Raw genomic sequence first — 14,146 nt, 5'->3', positions numbered from 1 at the left:
CTTGGATAAGGAACATTAAAAAAATATATGAGCTGAGCCTCAAACGATATGAAAAATAAAAAATAAATGAGGATCTAAGTACAACAAAAGAACAATTAGCTAACTTGCATAGCAAAAGTCCGCTAGCTTAAATGCTATAAAATGCTAATTTAAATTTTTTTTTTTTTTTTTTTTTTTACAATGCTCTTAACAAATGGTTCAAACACATATTCCAACAAAAATCGGCTAAATATACCCATTACAAATGCATTAAAAAATAAGCTCTAACAAAAACTTAGCTTATGTTGGTCTTAACAGGGTGCAACTGGATTCAGGCATGTGAAATGAGTTATGCCATATTCACTGCTGCCACTGGAGGGCAGTGTATCCTCCCGAATCAATAAAACTAAATGCAAACACTTTCAAAACACACCATTACAACGACACTTTTTAAATAAATGAATACTGAAGCAGCAAAATTGAATTCAAATCATTTTTCTAATCGAATTAATCAAGTTAATCGATTGTTGCAGCACTAATCTTTTATATATTTTTTTTGTTCCAATAAATAAAAAAGGGAAAAACTCTAGTTTTGAATTCACTGACAAATATTTACTCATTTTGAAATCCAGCCGTAAATATTCAGATTTCTGTAGTCCACTGTCTTTTACTGAGTGCCAGATCTGGCCCCCAGGCTGTGAGTTTGACACCTTTGCTTTAACCCTTTAAGCGCCTAAGTCTCAATATTGTGATAAGAACATTGCTGACTTATAACAACCCAGAGCTGCCTCTTGTGATTACTGCTTTGCACCAAAAGATGGCTTATGTCTACCATCTTTTGTTGCAAAGTAGTAAAGGGTTAACTCATTTGCTGCCATGGATGACGCGAGACCTCCAGTCATCTTTTTGCTGTGAAATGAAATTTGTTTTTCACTAGCACACGCTCAATCAATTTGAAGTAGGAGGGATGGCAGTAAATGAGCCTATTCGCTGCCATCCTTCCGATTTGAAATGCATTGTTTAAAAAAAAAAAAAAAAAATTTGAAAGAAGGTTGAATGAAGTTCACCCTTAGACGGAAGACCTGAACGTGTTCTACCCCGGCACCTTGCTTGAAACGGGTCACGACATCCTCTTCTTCTGGGTGGCTCGCATGGTGATGATGGGCCTCAAACTAACCGGCAAGCTGCCCTTTAAAGAGGTGAGATCTGTCACCGCGCTGGGGGGCGATGTCGAGGGCGATCCTTGTTGTCGTAATTAGGACAACATAACAAAGGAGTCATGTGTGGAAGGTTTATCTGCACGCCGTCGTGAGGGACGCCCACGGAAGGAAGATGAGCAAATCTCTGGGCAACGTCATCGACCCGCTTGATGTCATTACCGGAATCTCCCTGGAGGTGAACCCTAATTGCTTCTTGATTCTAGCTACACACACACAGACACACACTATCTTTTTTTCTTTGCATTGCTCCCCTGAGATCCATCCTCTTCTGTAAGCTTTATTAAGCAGCCAAAAAGCTTTTATTGAAGCCATCCGTCATGAATTTACTAGCCGGGAGTCTTGTTGTTAATAGAACAAGCCACCAGAGGGCGCAGAAGCACTTCTTACACTACTATTTACGTCTCCCAGGGTTTGCATGCACAACTCACTTACAGCAACTTGGATCCGGTGGAAGTGGAGCGAGCCAAGCAGGGACAGAAGTCTGACTACCCCAACGGCATTCCGGAGTGCGGGACTGACGCCCTGCGATTTGCCCTGTGCGCGTACACGAGTCAAGGTGAAGGAGTAACTCGCACTGCAGGCATATGAAGTGTTCAACTAGAAAGGTTAAAAGCACCATTTAGGGGAAAATAGATGCAGAGAAGGATCCTGACCAGGGATGTCGAACTCATTTTGGTTCGTGGGTCACATTCATGGCAGAGCTCATGTGAGCCAATTTATTTTTGGCCCAAAAAGTTACTTATCGTAATTTTCGGACTAAAGACCGCTACTTTTTCCCCCTCATTTTTAATCCTGCAGTTTATAGTCCAGTGTGGCTTATTTGTTGATTTTTTTTTTTTTTGATTAATAGTTAACACTTCATTTGACAGCGGCTTCATAAGACCATCATAATTATGACATGACACTATCATGGGCATTAATGAATGCTTATGACAGTTGTCATCAAGTTTCAGCCAGCAAATTATGTCACTAACTCTATTTATGTCCAGCTCTGTTCTTATACATCCATTTAAAAGGGAGATCATTTGCCGGATGACACAAAATGACATCTGTCATAAGCATTTATTAAAGCTCATGTCAGTGTCTGTCATGTCATAATTATGGTGGTCTTATGCCAGTCTTATGGCACCACTGTTTAAAAAGGTGGTATCATATACTATAGCAATTAATGAAACATCTGAAACAGAAAGGGAAGAAATAATTCGCACAGAACATTAATTTTCATTGTTATTTACATCCGTAGCGCTGCAATGCATGCTCGGAGGCATGTTGGACGACCACAGTTTTGACAGCAGAGGTTGAGCAGAGGCCAAATGAAGCTTCTTGCAGCCAATTGCTTCAAAGCTTTATTTTGGTTCATTTGGTCTAATGACAGACTTAACGATGCCGCTGTCAAATAACGTGTTACTGGTTAATATCTTTTGGTGTAAAAATCGCATAATACAGTGAAGACAGCTGCTTCTTATAGGGCAGTGCGGTTTATCTATGAACAAATGCTGTTTTCTTGTCAAATTTGGTGGGTGGCGGCTTATAGTCAGGTGCATCTTATAGTCCGAAAATTACGGTAAGTCATTTACTGACGCCATCGACGGCGCTATTTGTTCATTCGCGCCTTCCAGTCAAAATGGTTTGGCGTCTAGTGCCATCAGTGGCACTTAAATATGAGCATTCACAGCTAGTCCTCGCAGTTTAAGTGAATTGGGTGTCTGTCGCTGTCAATGGCAGCCAAAAATTTAATTGTGGGTCACTTTTTGTCAATTTTGGGCGAAACCTGGGTCAGTTCCTCTGCATTTTGGATCATTTCCTGTTGATTTTAGGGCATTTCTTTGCTGCTTCCTATTCAGTGGTTACCTGATGACTGGGCCACTTCCTATTAGTATTGAGGCATTTTTGGGTCACTTCCTTGTTAACTCATTGGCTGCCATTGACGTCCTGGCATCCGTGCTTGACATCCAATCCATTTTAAATGAATGAAGGACTTAATTGTCATTGAAGTTGAGGAGCTCATCACTGTGCAAAATATTAAAAGTACAAAATAGTTTGACTGAGAGGCATACAAAAGTGAACCAAGTGCAATAGTGCACTCAATCACATAAATCACAAATCTCCCGTTTTACAGTGCCAATGTATAAAAAAGAAGAAAAAAAAAGGCGTGACTTTGAATATACAGTATGAACAAATATATATATATATATATATATATATATATATATATATATATATATAGTATGAACACCATTCAACATGAATGCAAACACTTGTTCTAGCATTGATTCACCCATCCCAGTCCAAATATATTGGACGTCTTGCACCGTCAATAAGTTGAATGAGTGCCCTGTAAGCTTTAAAAAAAAAATAAAAAAAGGTAATTGGACCATTTTTAATTAACAATGTCTTTAAATGTACTAATGGTTTCCCGATGAATTTGACCATTGATTAGTTGTCAATTAGTTGATGAATCAGCGTTAGTAACGCCGTTATTTTTTTCAGTAGTGAGAAATCTAATTACTTTTCTCATCTTGGCAACGCTGTTACTGAGGCAGGAAAGGCGTGCTTTACTATCCGTTACTATGTTGGTTGAATGATGTGAGAAAAGTCTCAGACGGACTCATGAAGACGAAAGAGCAGCAGAGCAGGAGTGGTGATGAGGCAAGGGAGTTGTGATGCCGTTGCAAACGCGATGCTAGGTGGCTCCAATAATACCTGACTGTAGCCGATAGTCGACAAACTACGCCCACATGATGCCACAGTAGATATCACATATACCGTAATGGCCTGAATAAAAGACAGTGTTTTTTGCATTGAAATAAGATTGAAAAAGAGGGGGTCGTCTTATATTCGCGGTCTAGACATTATACCCATTCATGACGCTAGATGACGCCAGATATCATTGAAGCGATGTTCTTTTATGCCAGATCTCAGCTACTGTCCCCATTCACGATGCTAGATGGCGCCAGATATCATTGAAGCGATGTTCTTTCATGACAGATCTCAGCTACTAGTTTAACCAGTTTGCATTATTTTATTGCAATGTTTTTCCTTATTCAGATTTGTTTCAAGACTACAGTTAGACTTCACTTTGATGGTTAATGCAGTTACTGCAATTTTGTTGTTTTATCACAATAAACTGGTTTATTTACATTTCAAAAACCAGAAGCCATTCATTTACAAACATGATTGCACTTTAGTTTACATATTTAAATGTTCAGATATTAAGATTTGAATAAGGCAAAATAACATGCTTTTTCTCTCAAATATATTGTTATAATCATTTGTTTCAGATGTACTGTAATTATTTTCTGTATAAAAATTAATTTGGTGTTCAAAAAGTCATTTTTCAAACTTGCCTTGAAAAAGAGGGGGTCGTCTTATAATCAAGGCCGTCTTATATTCGGGCCAATATGGTATATAGAACTAGATGCAAATGACAGACATGGCAGCATTAGCAACATGTATAAAGAACTAGATGTAAACAGTAAACAGCCGCCATCTTAAAGCAGTAGACTTCTCTGGATGGCTGTTATAAAGAACCTTCCTAGGGAACCTAAGTAACTTTTTATCTAAAATGCTCCTAAATCAGCAAAATCTTGACTTAAATCTATCTTTGATGAAACAGTTTTAAAACTTGCACATATCGAAAGTAGACAGAAGGGAAATAATGCAATAACAGGAGCAATTTTAACGGTTGATTCACATCATTAAATGACTTCCAAATATAGCAAAGGTTACTATCTAGTTATCACAATATCCGCAAATACCCCTGTGTCTAGTTAAGTTTAGAGTAAACAATTGGGCTTGGGCCAATTGTCCCAAAAACCCTTTAAACTTCATTGTTTTGACCAGTTTTTTTTTTTTTTTTTTGTGAGTAAAAAAAAAAAACATGAAAATTATCACTAGTTACTTTGCCAAGTAACTAATTACTCTTACATTCAGGTAACTTAGTTACTAAAGCAATTACTTTTTGGGTGAAGTAATTTGTAACTGTAATTACTTTTTTTAAAGTAAGATTAACAACACTGTTCACTGCCAGGTAGGGACATCAATCTGGACGTCAACCGCATCCTTGGCTACCGTCACTTCTGCAACAAGCTGTGGAACGCTGTCAAGTTTGCCATCAAGACACTGGGAGACGCTTTTGTGCCCTCTCAGACCGCCCAGGTGAGAGACCACAACACATTTAGTCTTCACGCACTTGTCCATCTCATAAATAATGTTTTGATCACAGCTGCGAGGCGACGAGGGCGTCACCGACCGATGGATTTTATCCCGTTTGAGTGCTGCCGTCTCATCGTGCGACGCCGGTTTCAAGGCGTACGACTTCCCCGCCATCACCACCGCCATCTATAACTTCTGGCTCTACGAACTCTGCGACGTCTACCTGGTACTGATGACGACCCTTTCATTCCCTTCGCAAAGAGGCCGACTTATTTTTTTGTCGCAGGAAAGCGTGAAACCCGTTTTCAGTAACGCCGGGGACGAGAAACAAGCCGAGGTGTGCAGGCAGACCTTGTACACGTGCCTGGACGTCGGCTTGCGGCTTCTCGCACCCATCATGCCCTTCGTCACCGAGGAGCTCTACCAGAGGTTACCGCGGCGACAGCCTCAGCTGGACGCTCCCAGCGTCTGCGTCACGTCGTACCCCGATGCCGAAGAGGTCGGTCAGACAGCTTCCTCGCTTGAAACTGATTGTAGATTGAAGTACAAATTTAACACGGATGCTTTGCGTCTGCAGTTCTGCTGGAATAGCGACGAGGTCGACCGCAACATGGACTTTGTCATGAGCGTGGTCAGGACCATCCGCTCGCTCAGGGCCGACTATAACCTCACCAAAACCAGAGCTGACTGTAAGTGGACGCCCTAAACTATGCATGTTAAACTAGGGATGTCCCGATCCAGGTTTTTGCACTTCCGATCCGATACCGATACTGGCCGATACCGATACCGACCTATCTGAGCATGTGTTAAAGTTTAAAGTTATTTAGCCTCCTTACTTAGTTGTCAGACTCATGTTGAAAAAGGTTTTAGTACTCTTGATAACAACTAGCCAGCTGAATTAGGTGAGTTTGAATAACACACAACGGTTGGTAACAAGAAACTGACCTGTTTATTCAGTGACAAACACAAAACATTATAAATAACAAACAGAAATGGCATAGTCAGTCAGTAGAACGTGCAAATAATATTGTAAACTGTCTTAAAAAAGCAAAACACACCAACAACCTCAGTGGGAAATCCCCCAAACTATTAGATGCTTTAAATGTTTCGTGCATTAGTTACAAAAATTGTATAAAAGCCTCTCAGGTTTAAATAAACGACTATTTCAGTATCAAGTTAACATTTTAAAACAGTAAATAAAATACTCAAGTCCCCATTCTGTATCAGCAGCTTTAAAGAGCATATGACATGAGAAAAAAAGTCTTAAATGGCATTATTATGTGAATTAGAATCATATTTTGAGACGATTCGACTATATACAACAATTTAGCAAAGCACAGATGACGAGAAATTAGTCTTTTAATCTGCCGGTTAGCCACACCTACCATTATAGGTCTTTAGCGTCCCCAACAGGTGGATGATGTCAGCGGTAGACTGGGCTCATCGGTTTTACTATTCAGCCCATTGAGGGGGAATTATTCAGAACGAGGAAAACGCGACGAAGAGAGCCGCAAAATGTCATTGTTTCAGTCTCTCTACTCCAATATTTTTACAGGATATTCTTTTTATCCAAGTATTTTTCCCCAATAGCTATATAAATGGCTTGAGAAGGACCAGTCAGCCCGTCGAGGGGGAACTATTCACAACGAGGAAAACGCGACGAAGAGAGCAGCAAAATGTCATTGTTTCTGTCTCTTTACTTCAATATTTTTACAGGATATTCTTTTTATCCAAGTATTTTCCCCAATTGCTAAATAAATGGCATGGTCATGACAAATAACAGTCTTGTGCTGAATGGAATATGAAATAATAAAAATGTATTTATTCAGGACGACATGGCAAATTTACTCCATAATGGTCAAAACTGTCGACTTCACCTTTACTGTCGCACCTCCCGAACGTTATTTTATGACACCTAAATCGGACATATGTAATTTCTCTTCCCCGGCTTCGGAGAATGTAAACAAACCAGAAGGCGTGACAGCTAGCTGACATGCTAACCCAAACCGAGTGATGTTTCAAAGTCTTCGAAGCGGAAAATCACACAAAACTATCCTGGATTATTTGACATGACGACCCGGTTGTCGATTGTCTTCGTGGATCGGCAAACCGCCCGGCGGAGAGCAATTTACACTTCGTTCCCCGGAGGAGGGTGGCTGGAGTTGTTGTGCAGCTAACGTGCTGCTGCTAATGAGCATTAGGAGAGCTTTTTACATGCCTATCAATGATCAAACTTAAGTAGTCCTTCATTTAAAGGAAGTTTGTAGTGTTTACTTTGTAATCGCTGTATTCGTATTTGACATAATACAAAACAAGATGTTTACTCACTTCCTCGTAAGTCCAATTGTCCCACAGTAAATATCCACGGTGAATGGGAACCTTTTGAAACTCCAAAAAGGCGCATACGCCTCTCCCTCATACAGAATGATTTTTCTGCAGCCGTTTGGCTGGCGTGATGTGAAAAATAAACGTATTAATCCGCAAAATCAGCTGAATCCTTCGTCCTCATACACAACAGTACACTGTAGCGTGAAGAGGACGTCTTCTACTGTACACGTCACAGCGCCCTCTTCCTCAATGCAAGACCGAAGCCGGAAGTCACTCATTTTTATGGCGCGGGATTCAAAAAACTGAATAAAAATAGCGATCGCTTCCACACACATCCAAGCGGCCTATATCATTCAGGGGCATAAAATACCGCGTGTATTATGAAAAAAAACATGCTTTTTCGTGTCACAGGCACTTTAAACTACATTCAATTCATTTAATTTTGCGAATCAACTGTTAAAGTTGTCAAAATTGCTCCCGTTATTCCATAATTTCCCTTCTGTCTACTTTCGACATGTTTAAAACTGTTTTGAAGATGGATTCAAGTCATGATTTTGCCGATTTAGGAGTATTTTACATAAAAAGTGAATTAGGTTCGCTTGGAAGGTTCACAACAGCCTTTTAGGGAAATCTCCTGCTTTAAGATGGCGGCTGTTTACTAACGCAAGTAGTTTTCAATCCTTCAATGTTGCATACGCCGTCGAGTCTGTCATCTTGTATCTAGTTCTGTATACATATGATATCTATTATCTACAGTAAAACGATGTAGACGTAGTTTGTAACAGCTGTCAGCAGCAGTCAGGTATTCTTGTGTTTTTTTATCCAGCGGCATGAGTTGAGCTAAAGCCGTGAGTCGAGCGTTGGCATTACCCGGGTGACAAGCATGATGTTTACTCTCGGGACGCAATGCGGTCCGTTTCTCATTGCGTCCCGAAGACTGCGCTGTGTATTAGTTCCGCTTTACTTGACATATTTCAGTAATCGGAATTTGGATGTTTGTGAATCGTTCTCGAATCTTCCACGGCCGAATCGCGTGTTGGATGGTGCGTCTTTACTCACGTGAGATAATGACTCGTCATCCAGAATGAATTCTTCGGCAATGACTCTTGTTATTCCCTGGGCTTTGGGACTGTCGAGTGCCAGTTTGTCACGCATAGCAAAAGTTTCTGCCAGTGTTAGTTGCGTAGGAACTTTCTTTTTGTCTTCGGTTTTCTTAACATACTCCTGATATTGTTTGTGATGGTATTTCGCTAAATGCTTGATTAGGTTGGTTGTATTAAAACATCTTACAGCTTTACCACTACGCTTGACTTTATTGTGGCATATGTTGCTCTCTGCCTCTTCGTCTTTGTCGTCCTTTAAGGTGAAATGATCCCACACAGCTGACATTTTTACCGATAAAGTCTCTCGGTAAATTGTGAGACGGTAATGTAAACGTAGTGTGTTGAAGGTGTGCCGTAAAATGCGGACTGGAGTTTCCAAAAAAAAAAAACTGGATCGGAAGTCTGGATTGGAATTTTTCCCGTGTTCCGATCCGATGCGCATTTTTTTGCCCATATCGGTGTCCGATCCGATCCAAATATCGGATCGGGACATCTCTATGTTAAACTCAAGGTCCGGGGGCCGAATTTGGCCCACCTCATCATTTTGTGTGGTGCGCTAAAGCCATGTTTCATGCAAAATAGCATATTTTTTTCATTTGCTGTCTAAAATACCCAAATTATAGAATGTTAAAGTTGAGACACGGCATTGGCTTTCAATAGCAATCACTCGGGTCTTCGCGCTTCAAGTTAGCCAAATTCTTTTGTACTCAGATCCTCATTTATTTTTTTAAATACCGTTGTAGGCTAAGATCAGGTATTTTAATTTATTTTTTAAAATAAAAATGCAATTTTGCATGTTGAAGAAACACCTTTGGTGGAGAAAATAGTTCGTATTTTGAATAGCGAAGCGTTCCTTCATAATTTCTATTTTGAAATTGAAAGTATCATATCTCTGGTTTTCCGTGGTCAATCGGTGCCAAATAAAAGCTGAGAGGATAAAATCTGCGCTTTCGCGTCATGTTGAGGCCAGCGCTCTAAATCTAATACTTCATTTTTTATGCTGCTCTAAAGACACCACAGGATTGAACAGGGTGGGGTGAAGATAGAACGGCAAGCTTGCGTCTGATTGGTATAATGTAGTCGCGATTATTGATGTCTTGCCTATCACCTGCTTGTTATCGTCAATCTTCTGCCCTTATCTGCCCGTTGTCTTGGCGCTGCAAATTCTAATCATTTCAAGTCCAACTGTTCATAATAGGGTTGTTCCGATCATGTTTTTTTTTGCTCCCGATCCGATCCCGATCGTTTTAGTTTGAGTATCTGCCGATCCCGACATTTCCCGATTCGATTGCTTTTTTTTTTGCTCCCGATTCAATTCCAATCATTCCCGATAATTTTTCCCGATCATATACATTTTGGCAATGCATTAAGAAAAAAATGAATAAAACTCGGACGAATATATACATTCAACATACAGTACATAAGTACTGTATTTGTTTATTATGACAATAAATCCTCAAAATGGCATTTACATTATTAACATTCTTTCTGTGAGAGGGATCCACAGATAGCAAGACTTGTAATTCTTAAAGGTTAAATGTGACTTTGTATATTGTGACTAAATGTTGCCATCCAGTGGATTTTTATGAGCTCTCAGTAAATGATACTGCAGCCATTTTCTGCCCAAATGCATGATGGGAAGTGCAACCATGACTGTGCGTAATGGTACCAATTGATATAGCTTCTCAGCGTTGGGAAATAAAATAGGGTGTTAAGAAAAAGATCAACTACTACCTTTCTTCCCCACATTGCTTCCCACGATATTTCTAATTGTTGAGAGAGGGATTGTAAGGCTTTAGCCAATTAAAAAAAGGTTTCAAAGGCTGCCAAAATTCTCTCTACTCATTTTACGTTGCCTTTTAGCTCTATGTATATGTAATACGGTGCCATTATAGATTGAACGCGACAATGCGTGAGTGGGTAGTGCAGCGCATGCGTTAATTGCGTTAAATATTTTAATGTCATTACTAGAGGTGTGCAAAATTTCCGATTCTTAGATTATTCACGATTCGGCCGTGGAAGATTCGAGAACGATTCACAAACATCCAAATTCCGATTATCGAAATATGCGAAGTAAAGCGGAAGTACACAACACTCAGCGCGCCGTGCGGTCTTCGGGATGGAACGGAGCGAGAGTAGCTAAACATCATGCTTCCCATTACCCGGCCCCTCGGGTAATGCCAATGCTCAACTCACGGCTCTAGCTCAATTCATGCAACGAGATAAAAAAACACAACAACATACCTGACTGCTGCCGAAAAGCTGCTACAAAGTACATCCATATAATGTTACGGTGGATATAATTTATATAGGACTAGATGCAATATAGATTTGGTAGTGTTAGCAGCACATCTACATAAAGCTAGATGCGGGCATTATAAACGGCCGCCATCTTAAAGCAGTACACTTCCCTGCAAGGCTGTTGTAGCGAACCTTCCAAGCAAACCTAATTAACTTTTTATCTAAAATACTCCTAAATCGGTAAAATATTGACTTGAATCTATCTTTAAAATAGTTTTAAAACTTTCACATGTCGAAAGTAGACAAAAGGGAAATTATGGAATAACGGGAGCAATTTTAACAAATTTAACGGTGTAGTTTAAAGCTGCTGATAAAGAATGGGGACTGGAGTTTTTTATTTAATGTTATTTTTGTATATTTGTTTACTGCTATATGTTAACTTGATACTAAAATAGTAGTGTTGTTTAGCCTGAGAGTATTTTTGAACAATTTTGGAACTAATGTACAAAACATTAAAAAAAAAAAAAAAAAAAAAAAAAAAAAAAAAGGAGGGGGTGCATCAATAATCGTTTTATAATCGAATCGGAGCCTCTGAATCATAATCGTAATCGAATCGTTAGGTGCCCAAAGATTCCCAGCTCTAGTTATTACCGCCGTTGACGCGATAAATTTGAAAGCCCTACTTTAAGCCAAAACTAACGACTCTGGATGAGTGTAAGACATTTTGTCTGTAACGTTAAATACAATTAGAAAACGATTTAATTAAAAAAAAAAAAAAAAATATATATATATATATATATATATATATATATATTTATATTAAAAAAGGCATGTCCGATATTTTTTTGCCAATTCCGATACTTTGAAAATGACGTGATCGGACCCGATCGATCGGGATGCCGATCGATCAGGACATCTTTAGTTCATAATATCAAATATTCTGCTTGTTTGCTTGATATAAATGATTTTTATTTTATATTAGGTGTGTTAGAGTAATACAAACAAACAATAAATACGAAAAAAAGATACTATTCGCTTGCATCAGAATTTGTTCATGTAAAGGAAGGAGTGCCTCGTAAAGGGTTAACTATAATGTGGCCTGTGACTAAAATGAGTTTGAAGCTCGCACTCAAAAACCAAGTGGGGTCCCTTCTATAAAAGCACTTGAGAGCTTTTAGCGTGACTCGCTATATACGGCATACAAATGGACCTAAATTGCAATTCTGTTTCTCTGAACTTTAAGGTTACCTTCAGTGCGCCGACTCGGCCACCGTGTCGCTGGTGGAGACGTGCGGCGTTCAAATCCAGACGCTGTCGTACTGCCAGGCGGTCGTCCCGCTGAGCGCCGAGCAGCCGGCGCCGTCGGGCTGCGCCGTGGCCATCGCGTCGGACCGCTGCACCGTCAACCTCATGATTAAGGTGATCCGCTCTGCGCCGTGTGAAATATGAGCCCCGAACTGAAAGGTTTGCGTGCATCAGGGCCTGATCGACGTGGACAAAGAGTTGTCCAAGCTGCAGGCCAAGAAAGGCGATCTCGACAAGATGATGGAAAAGTTACAGGAAAAAATGGCCAAGATCGACTACAAGGAAAAGGTGCCGCTTAAGGTGCAGCAGCAGGATGCCGACAAGGTGACGATCAAATAACAAGCTGCCTGTGTGAAGCTGCTAACAAGGTTTTCACTTTTTTTTCCCCTTGGTTTTGTTTCAGCTGCGACAGAGTCAGACGGAGCTGGAGAAAGTCAAAGAAGCCATGGACAACTTTAGCAAGATGATTTAACGCATTGTTGTCTGGATTTTTTTAGTCACGTTCCAAGTCAAATCATTGGATGAAATAAATGAAATCATGTGCCCAGTGGTGTGATTTAAAAAAAAAAAAAATTTTTTTTTCATATGTTCAACAAGAAGTTCCAACTTTGTGGGAATGCTTTAGAATTTCTTAACCTTCGTTAAGAGCCCCATGAGTTGCTCATGTGCATTCACGTAACTCCTTTGGAATTGGGTAATCAAATTCAAAACCAATATAGTTAAGGTATCAAGCAAGCTAATATCTACATAAGTGAATTCCCGTTTAAATTCTCATTTTGACAACATGATTTTAAACGTTTTTCTTCACAGGTAGAGATGCCTACGACCATTTTATCATGTACCCAACACTGGCCCATGTCACATACAGTGGGGCAAATAAGTATTTAGTCAACCACTAATTGTGCAAGTTCTCCCACTTGAAAATATTAGAGAGGCCTGTAATTGTCAACATGGGTAAACCTCAACCAACGGAAGCCCAAGGTTTTCTGTAACTCTTCACAAGCTTTTCACACACTGTTGCTATTTTGCCCCATTCCTCCATGCAGATCTCATCTAGAGCAGTGATGTTTTTGGGCTGTCGTTGGGCAACACGGACTTTCAACTCCCTCCACAGATTTTCTATGGGGTTGAGATCTGGAGACTGGCTGGGCCACTCCAGGACCGTGAAATGCTTCTTACAAAGCCACTCCTTTGTTGCCCTGGCTGTGTGTTTGGGATCATTGTCATGCTGAAAGACCCAGCCACGTCTCATCTTCAATGCCCTTGCTGATAGATTTTCACTCAATCTCTCGATACATGGCCTCATTCATTCTTTCCATTACACAGATCTGTCGTCCTGGTCCCTTTGCAGAAAAGGGTTAGGGTTAATATTTACCAAAAAGATTGGTGTTTTGTGTTTTTCATGTCGCAAAATAAATTGAAACTACAGTAATTCCATTTCACACATTTGTTTTCATGTCTACCGTAATTTCTGGACTATTCGCCGCTATTTTTCCCCCTTATTTTGAATTCTGGGGCCTGTAGTCAAGTGAGTCATTTATTTTGGTTTAATAGGTAACACTTCCATAAGACAGTCACAGTTATGACACTATCATGGGCATTAATGCATGCATATGATGTCATTAAATATCATCCGGCAAATTATGTCACCAACAGCATTTATTTCTAGCTCGGATCTTTTATATCAATTCAAAAGAGAATTTGCCAGATAACGCAAAATGACATCTGTCATAAGCAGGTATTATGACAGTCTTATGGCGCCACTGTCAAAGTGTTACCAACTACCATACAGTAGCTATCAAGTAATGAAACAAC

The 14,146-nt window shown here is 39.9% G+C and overlaps 1 protein-coding gene across 1 annotated transcript in view; it reads left to right on the top strand.

Moving 5' to 3' along the window:
• Positions 1-13,756, top strand: part of vars1 (valyl-tRNA synthetase 1) — a 41,744-nt gene extending 27,988 nt beyond the window's left edge. The window contains exons 20-29 of the mRNA XM_057835111.1: positions 1,053-1,178; positions 1,270-1,374; positions 1,608-1,755; positions 5,230-5,357; positions 5,425-5,580; positions 5,641-5,853; positions 5,932-6,043; positions 12,270-12,445; positions 12,506-12,655; positions 12,735-13,756. Coding sequence (XP_057691094.1) covers positions 1,053-1,178; positions 1,270-1,374; positions 1,608-1,755; positions 5,230-5,357; positions 5,425-5,580; positions 5,641-5,853; positions 5,932-6,043; positions 12,270-12,445; positions 12,506-12,655; positions 12,735-12,803 — 1,383 coding nt within the window. The 3' untranslated portion in view covers positions 12,804-13,756. The remainder of the gene's footprint in view (positions 1-1,052; positions 1,179-1,269; positions 1,375-1,607; positions 1,756-5,229; positions 5,358-5,424; positions 5,581-5,640; positions 5,854-5,931; positions 6,044-12,269; positions 12,446-12,505; positions 12,656-12,734) is intronic.
• Positions 13,757-14,146: the final 390 nt, after the last annotated feature.

This window comes from Corythoichthys intestinalis, chromosome 4 (assembly GCF_030265065.1).
Source record: "Corythoichthys intestinalis isolate RoL2023-P3 chromosome 4, ASM3026506v1, whole genome shotgun sequence".
Lineage (NCBI taxonomy): Eukaryota > Metazoa > Chordata > Actinopteri > Syngnathiformes > Syngnathidae > Corythoichthys > Corythoichthys intestinalis.
Note: the sequence above shows the minus strand (reverse complement) of the source record. Positions and strands in the feature narration are given on the sequence as shown.